At 39.8% G+C, this 8,720-nt stretch overlaps 1 protein-coding gene across 1 annotated transcript in view; it reads right to left on the bottom strand.

Annotated features, from left to right (window-relative positions):
- Nucleotides 1–1,097: 1,097 nt before the first annotated feature.
- Nucleotides 1,098–8,720, bottom strand: part of LOC101413974 (uncharacterized) — a 37,336-nt gene continuing 29,713 nt past the window's right edge. The window contains exons 4-7 of the mRNA XM_071215597.1: nt 4,755–4,911; nt 3,409–3,485; nt 3,146–3,250; nt 1,098–1,281 (exon numbers count right to left, since the gene is read on the bottom strand). Of these exons, the coding sequence (XP_071071698.1) occupies nt 3,455–3,485; nt 4,755–4,911 (188 nt within the window). The 3' untranslated portion in view covers nt 1,098–1,281; nt 3,146–3,250; nt 3,409–3,454. The remainder of the gene's footprint in view (nt 1,282–3,145; nt 3,251–3,408; nt 3,486–4,754; nt 4,912–8,720) is intronic.

The following is an 8,720-nucleotide window of genomic DNA, read 5'->3' as shown; positions in this document are numbered from 1 at the left end:
ATCTTTGTACAATTCTAACCTTAATGTACAGGGACCAGAATTTCTCCCCACCCTGACCACACTTATTATTTGTCTTTTAATCATAGGCATCCTCTAGGTGTGAAGTGGAATCTCAGTGTTTTCTTTACAATAATACTGTAATTAAGATATACCCCACATGCAATACAGTGTACCTTTGTCAAGTGTATACTTCACAGAAATGAGAAGTGAGGTTTCCTGTATGCCCCTGCTCTGCCATGCCCAGCACCTGCTTGGCCAGAAACATGCAGTTGGGGGCACAAGTCCAGGCCTGGGAGCCCAGGAGGGCAGTACTGGAGAGGGGATGCAACTGGCTGCAAAGAGCATTTGAATACTTAACCAAGGGGAAACCCTTCTGGCCTCAGTGGGGTCGATCTTAACTGCCGGTTCTCCACTCATCTCTGTGACTGTCCTCAAATGCACTTTCAGAGACACTCCTTGTTAGAGGTTTGCAATAATTAACAAGCTCTACCTCAGTTTCCCCTAATATGCATTGGGAAAAAGGTAAATGCCTCCCCCTTTGTCTGAGGGCATACATAGCACTTTCCCACAGGTTAAACAAAGGAACCCCCTAGAGACAGGAGTAAAGGGAAATAAAGATCTTCACCATCTGCATATCAGAGGGAGATGGAGATCTTTACTACTTCTACCTGCAAATCAGAGGGAGACTCAGAGAGAAACCTTCACTAGTTTCAAACCCTTTAAAACCCTACAGATGAAAAGAAATATTTTCTCCTGCAGCATTCCAAGAAGCCAGAAACTCCCTCAACCCCCTCCCACTACCTCACTGGAAACCTCAACCCCCCTCCATACTATCATTTCACCACCTAGGAAAGTTCTGTATAAGTTCAAGTCCCCCCATTCCAGGAGTGGGCTGAAGTCTCTCTTCAAACCCCCACCATGCTGGTGGGGGGGGCCTGAAGTCTGTTCTTAAGACCCCCTCCATTGGGAGAGCTTCTCAATAAATTCTTTGCTTATGGTCAATCAGTCTCTGTGTCCCAGTAAGCACCGTATTTTCTCCAACACTTCTCAACTGGAAAATGCAATCAGTCAAAGCCTAGAAAAGGAACAAGACTGTGTCAGAAAAAGCTCTTAATTTTATTTTGCAGATTTCCAACATTATTCCTGAGATGAACATATAGCAATATTATTGATTTTTTCAGACTGAGCTCCTTGCAGATCTTTCTGGGTCTTTTCTAAGATAATGATTTGTTCCAGGAGGTCTGAGTACTCTCTTTTCTGGTGTTCAATTTCCTGCTGTAACTGTAAGGGTAAAACAATGCATTAATAAAGTCAGGATTTCCACACACTGGGACCACAGGCCTGAGGCAGGGCAGGGGCCACTAGGCCCTTCCTTATCTTGTCATCCTAGTGTCTTTCCAAGTACTTGGTAAAGAATAGGAGGGAAGATTTTCAAAGCTCCATGCTGCAAGAGGGCAGAATTGGGTGTGTGGAGCCCCAGAAGTAGTTGTCAAGGAAGTTGATCCAATGACAGTTGAGAGCACCCTTCAGAAAGCCCTTCCAGACCCTATAAAACCAGTCCACAAGCACGCAATTCTCATGTCTCACTTCCAGTGTGGATGGAAGGGCCTGGCTCAGTGTCTCCCAGGCCTGGAACCCACAATGGAACCTCCTCTGGTCACTGGGGCAGTAACTGCCCTGCCAGAGTCATCAAAGCCTGCTCAGTTGTTGTAGCAGTTGAGAGATGTTCAATTATTTGCATATAGAAAGGGGAGGACTCAGGAATGATTTTGAGAAGTAAAAATAGTTTATTGACAGCCAGTTGGACTCAGGAGCTTTCTGTTTCAAACCCAAGCCCCAAACAAGATTTTCAAGTTCTTTTTACACAGGGTGGGGAGTCAAATAGTGCTTTTATCAAAGAAAACTACTTTCTTTGTTAGTTAAGTCTTTGCCGGAGTACCAGGTAGGTTTTGAATTAACATATAGCCCACACCTCAGGTGAACTTGAATTAGCATCTTGCCCCATTCCCTCTGGATGCAACCTTGAATACACATTCAGTCTTACACCTTTTCTGAACATTCAAAGCCCATATCACTTAACTGGATTTCTAGAGACTAGGCACACTTGGATACAGAATTAGATGATTTTGCATTTATGCACAGGCTGTATTATATTTCCCATTTGAGGTCAAGTCCAAGTTCCCTTAAGTTTTGGCACCACCACCATCAGAATTTCCCTGAACTGACTGGTATGTATATAGAGTTTGCATTGCTAAATTGCTAAATGACTGGAGTCATTGCCATGGTCACCAAGAGCAGGACTGCAGCCTCTCACCTTTCCACACCCACAAGTCAGGACAGACAGTTTAGGTTAAGGTTATCTCTGAAGAGACAAAGAGCCTCCCACCCATAGCCCACATCAAGTCTAAATAGCTGCCATCCCCCGTGGGCAACTCAGGGTAGAATCTGGTTGGTTTGGGACAGGACAAAGAATGAACCTCAAGAAGGTCATGAAAAAAATTGAAGAGACAAGAAATGTGCATACTCACCCCAGCCCCGGGGATTTGCCAATGAGGAGAGAATTCTGCACTCCCCTGCCCAGACTTTCAAGCAGATTTGAAACAGGGCAGTGAAGAAGGCAAGATTTTCAGTTGTCTTGATGTGGGCTATGGGTGGGAGGCTCTTTGTCTCTTAAGAGATAACCTAAACTATCTGTGACTTGTGGGTGTGGGATGATAAGAGGCTGCAGTCCTGCCCTTGGTGACCAAGGACTCCAGTCCCAGGAAACAGTTTAACAATGCAAGGTCTATAAACATTTAGTATTCAGGGGAAATGCAAACAAAATATGCTAAAAGCTTACCTAGATAATGCCTGAAGTCCAAGCTAAAAGCTAAGATGTGGAAGATATATATGCTAATCCAAGCCTATTGAGAACTGGAAAAAAAGGATCATTTAACCTTTACTCTCTGTATAAAAGAAACTCCAAAAGTCTAGTTCCGGGCTTGGGTTTGCAACAGGAAGCTCCCGAGTCTGGCCAGTGGTCAATAAACCATTTTTTCTTCTCAAAATCATTCCTGAGTCCTGGACTCTCTATACACAAATAATTGAACCTCTCAAATTCTACAACAGTCTTGTTGCCCAATCTCTAGAAGTGACTTTTCTTTACCTTCTTTTCTTGGGACTTAAACTCAACATTTTCCTTCCACACCTTCTCATGTTCTGTCTTAGCTTTTGCCTCAGTGATTTTGGCTTCATGAAGGGTATTTTGGACCTAAAGCAAAATATTCTCATTAAGAAATAAATTTCCAAGAACGAAAAAGTTACACAATTCCCACTAGTCATCATGTAATTTTAATTTTCTAATACATGTTGTTCCCCAACAAAGCCAAGGAATGCAATGAAATCTTAAGGAATCCTAGGTAATTATACCTCATTCATGTCAGAAGTAGTCTTCAAAATAAAGTCTCTCAAGTCTTCAATGACCTTTTCTTTTTCCAAAATCTACACTAGGATAGAAACAAAATATGTATTAAGATTTTCAGTGGAAACACTGGGCGATGTGCTAAAAAGAATATCAACAAAACAATTGCACTGGTACCCCTATTTTCATATAAAATGAGTTGATCCAGTTTATACCCTAGAAGGAAACTCAAGCACAGAAAGAATTTAGAAATGAAGAAAATCGTAGAAGGCATAATTATTTTATGTCCTTCCCCACTTTTTCCCAAAAGACAGTACTGGATGACAAGGGGAACACAGAGAAGGTGGAGAAATCTTTCAAGTCAAACAGCTTTGATGAAAGACTTTCCTTAGTGGGAGAAAAAAACAAACATCACCACTTATAAAGCTCTCTGTTATGCAGAGCATGTGTAGTTGTTAAGCACCTGCTTTGCACAGACAACATCCCAGGTTCAATCCCCACTACTTCCTAAAAACATGTTTAATAATTTCTCTGTTCTGCATTAAGAGTGATGAGGAACACTCAAATTGTCTCCAAATCCTGAGTGATCTCACCCAGCCCCTCAGTTCTGCTACTTATTTTGAATGGCATGCCAAGCGATGAGACAATTACTAATGATTGTGAAAATCTATAATTCCCAGGCCCTAAAAAATGAAAAGAGTAAAGGGTACTCAAGATCAATGTTCAGAGGAAGGTCCAGATTTCAGAGCCCCTATTGTTGTAGAATTCGAGATAGGTTCAATTATTTGTGTATAGAGAGGCCAGGACTCAGGAATGATTTTGAGAAGGAAAAATGGTTTATTGATGGCCAGCAGGAATTGGGAGCTTTCTGTTTCAATCCCGCCCCAAACAAGACTTCAGAGTTTCTTTTATACAGAGAGAAAAGGTTAAATGGTCCTTTTGTTTCGGTTCTCAATAGGCTTGAATTAGCATATATATCTTTCACATCTTAGGTAAGCCCCAAGCATGGACTTTACACATTCCAGATAAGCCTCTAGCCCATTTGGTTTGCATTTTCCCTGAATATTTAAAGTTTATAGACTTTGCATTGTTAAACCGTTTCCTGGGACTGGAGTCACTGCCATGGTTACTAAGGGCAGGACTGCAGCTTCTTATTGTCCCACAACCACAAGTCACAGACAGCTTAGGTTATCTCTTAAGAGACAAAGAGCCTCCCACCCATAGCCCACATCACAAGTAGGTGACTCCTCACAGAAATAAAGAATTATTCGGCACACATGATGCTTGCTTTGAATTTTCTGTGTTTATAGAATATAAAATGTACACCAGGATGAAAAATGAAACAGTAAAATACCTGAACAACAAGAAGGTGGAAGTATTCAAGGTAAAGCCATAAGAAAAGAAAATGAAAAGATGATTATATTTCTTTTCCAAATTGGATATTTTTTCTGGAATTACGGCATTTTCCTCCATGCAGATATTGATCTTCCCCAAAATTTGCTGTAAATTCACTAAAAAGAGATAAAAACAATCTCTAAAATTATTTGGAATATCCTATAAAATTGAATTACCCAAGTATATTAGCAAAAAGACACATTATTTGATGCTATGAGTGTAAACTCCTTAAAATTAATATCATGCCTAAGAGAAACAATTTTTAACAAATGACATAAATAGATTTTATAAAAATATGAAAATAAGAATCCTACTTTAATGAAATTCATATTTAATTTTTTTTCAAAGATTGAGAATCACAGTAAAAATGTCTTGGACTAATAAATCTGCTGTACCCTTCTTCTTAGAAAATATGATTACTTCAAATTTCTGTACTATTGCCAGAGATAAAGGAAAGAAAACCTGAGCATCCTGTCCACTTACATCTCTGTCCTCTAATTATCAAGATCAATAAGTATGTCACTGCCATGGCTTTACAAAAGAAAAACTCATGCCTCCTCCCACTTTTAAAAGCACACAGTAATTCCTGGAGTTCCTTCTGAAACATCACCTGTTGGACCTAATAGAAGCATACTGGGTCGTTCTGCAGTCCAGCTGAACCCTTTTCATGATCAGTAGGGTGGGGTCGTCTGGAGACCATTGGTTTGGGAATCAGATGCACCTGATTGAAACTTGGCATTACCATGTGGTCTACAGAAGGCCATGAACATCTGCTAGTATCTCTGAGTCACAAGATTTTTCATTTCCAAGGTGAGAGTGTTATCTCCCATCATTCAGGTAAACAGCCAGCACATACCTTACAGGTGGACACCATTTATAAAGCACCTCAAACTGGGTCCAGGAAGCCAGACACCTCAGACTGGCACTTAGTTCTCTCACTTGACCCCAGAGAGCACACTTTTCTACTATTGCCCAGCACAACAGCTCTGGTGCCTTGAGGCCAAGCTTCTCACCACAACAATGCTATCACCCTGTAATAAACAGCAGCATGTGAGGGCCTTCAATGTGCCATGCAGCCATCCTGCCCTTTAGAGTGCTCCACTCAATTGTCACCATCAACAAAGCACATGGTGATTTATTTCATCTTCTCCATTTTACATTGGGTTCCTTTTGTACATTCTGCCTGGTATCAGTGGCCTTTATAGACCCCCATAGAATCTGTTTGAAACTTCTATGAGGACACATCTTCTGCCTAGGAAGTCTTGGACACCCCTGGGCTTTAACTTCTCAACAGACACAGCTACCATCATAATCATCTTACTTTCCTCTCACAGCCAGGTTGTGCCTGATAACTCCCTGCAGACTCTACTCATCTCATCAACACCATCCTAAACCTTTTCCTCCTCCACATCACCTGTCTCACTGGTTGCACCTCCATTTACTCTGTTATCCAGGATGATAGTCCAGGAATAGTAAGATTTCAAGAGGTAAAAAGTGAACCAGACATCAGAAATCACCATATTTCCTTCTGGTTGAATTAGAACCCAAATCAACAGCAGTATTTAGAAAATATTAGAAAGACAATATAAGTCTAATTCATACCTTGATACATTTGAGACTTTACCTAGAAGAATGAAACCAAATTAAATTTGATGTCAAAACATATTGCTAATAAAAATCTTTAGTTTGTGGTAAGACAAAAATGAATAAGGAAAATCTTTGGATTAAGATATGCCTCTTTCATTCACCAGAAAGTATCTAAGATATCAAGTCAGAGCTGGATATATGCTGAATAGATAAACAAATCCAACTAAGCAGGTCCTATGAATGTTTCAGACCCATAAATATGGAGGTCATCAAATCAGAAGTGGAGTGGGAGATGAGCAGGGAAATGCACAATTAACATTGTTATAGATCAGTGATATTGACCAGATTCAGACTTTGAATATAGTTCCAATTGAGAGCTTTATTAGCCATGCTGTGACTGGCCCATCCTACACAGAGGAGGGAGCAGCCCTGAGTCTCAGGGAAGGGGTGGTTTTATAGCTTTTTAGGAAGGGGGCGTCTACTAATAAGTGAGCAAGCAAGCAGGCACAGAAGCGGAACACTGCTGTTAGCTGAAGATAATGTATCTCTGTTTTTTTTCTTTTTGAAAGGCTTCTTCATGTAAGCAGTCCCATATTATTTATTGGCACTCTCATTACAGGGCATCCTGTTATTTATTGGCACTCTCCTTACAGTCTGTCCTAAGTTATTTATTGGCACTCTCTTTACAGACCGTCTTAAGTCATTTATCTATTTGAAGGCACTTGCAATTCCCACCTCCCAATGTAATTCTATTCCTATTTTCCCAATGTGGCCTTACCCTTACAACACCAGAAATGACAACCCCATGTGTGGAGAAACTGTTTTAATAAATTAGAAAGAGAAATGCCTGGTTTCTGTTTTCTTCTTCATCTTGGAAAAAGAGCATTATCCATGTCCTGAAATGCCTTTGAAACATGAAATTTAGTATGTTCTGTGAGGATGTACAATGATGTAACTCTTTCTGGGCTTTAGATAACTAGGGTTGTTGCCACATTTCACTGCAATAAATACTATGCCATCAACTGTTGCCCTCCAAGGTCTTATATGCATGTTTGTTTTTTCATATGGTTGATTACCATATGTAGATTTATACTGAAAAAAAGGAATATGAACATTTTAAAGGCCTCAACTCTATTTCAATATTCAACTGCTTTTCAGGCGAGTCCACAATTCCATGAACACTGTATGAAGGGCTCAGAAAATGCTTAATATTACTATTTCATTTTGATAAAAAGGATTTATAAATGGAAGTATTCTCATGAAGATTATATACTTGTCTTGGCTACTGAGTTCTTATTTAAAAGATTAGATGGTTTCATACCATTAAGTTACATTTCAAACATTAACTAGTAATCATGTTGTAATCTAAAAGCAAAACAAATAAAAGGTTACAGAATTTGCAGCTTATTTAAGAGCCCAAGCACACATATGAGGCACTTGTTATACTCACAGGAAGCATAGAGCTCTAGATGAAAATGACCAATGAAGCAATTCCCAAGTAGGCAGCAATAATGATAGGCTTCCAAGGAATTCCATAAAGAAGCAGGATCAGGACAAAAACCATCAGGCAGATATTCAGACAGCTGGAAAAATAATCAGGAGCCTCAAGGAAATTTTCAGGTAGTGGTCACAAAGAATCAACCACAGAAACCCTAAACCAGTCTCCAAGAGATAACAATACTGTTCCAACATTTCCAGTGGATTCAGGATTCCAAGAAAGACTGGGAGTTGGCACTTCACATTGCCTGTGGGGCTGTTAGTGTTGTACATTGTGTGTGTTTCCTTAAGTAGAGAGCAATTTCCAGGTCACCATGGGTCCTACCCATGCCTGTGTCTAAGGCTGGGCACAGTGTTCTCTTGGATACCTTGATTTCTATCACTTAGACATGAGTATAGGGCAATGAATTATAAAAATGCATTAGAGAAATGATTTTGTTCAAAAGTAATCAAATTTTAGAGTTTAAATAGAACTTAAATGGTGATAATGAAGGTGACACTAATGTGAGATTTCTTTATGATTCTTGCTTTTAATTCACTACACTCTGCTGTGAATGAAATAAAGTATATAATGACCTTGATAATTGGTTTAGACTGCTCAGATGGTAACTAGGTTTTTTTTTTACACTTGATGCTGTGATAATGTATCCTTGAGGACAATGCATTAAGCAGTCATGACTCAGAAAGGTGAAGGAATGAATTACTGACCTTGGCAACAACATGAATGAATCTCAGAATCATTATTCTAAGCAGATGTCAGACAGACACAAAATAGTACATGTGGTAAGTGTCTATTTCTTTGAAATTCTACAAGCAAAAGTAACCTCTGATGAATGCAGGG

This window comes from Dasypus novemcinctus, chromosome 6 (assembly GCF_030445035.2).
Source record: "Dasypus novemcinctus isolate mDasNov1 chromosome 6, mDasNov1.1.hap2, whole genome shotgun sequence".
NCBI lineage: Eukaryota > Metazoa > Chordata > Mammalia > Cingulata > Dasypodidae > Dasypus > Dasypus novemcinctus.
The sequence above is the reverse complement of the archived record's forward strand: the minus strand, read 5'-3'. Positions and strand labels throughout refer to the sequence as shown.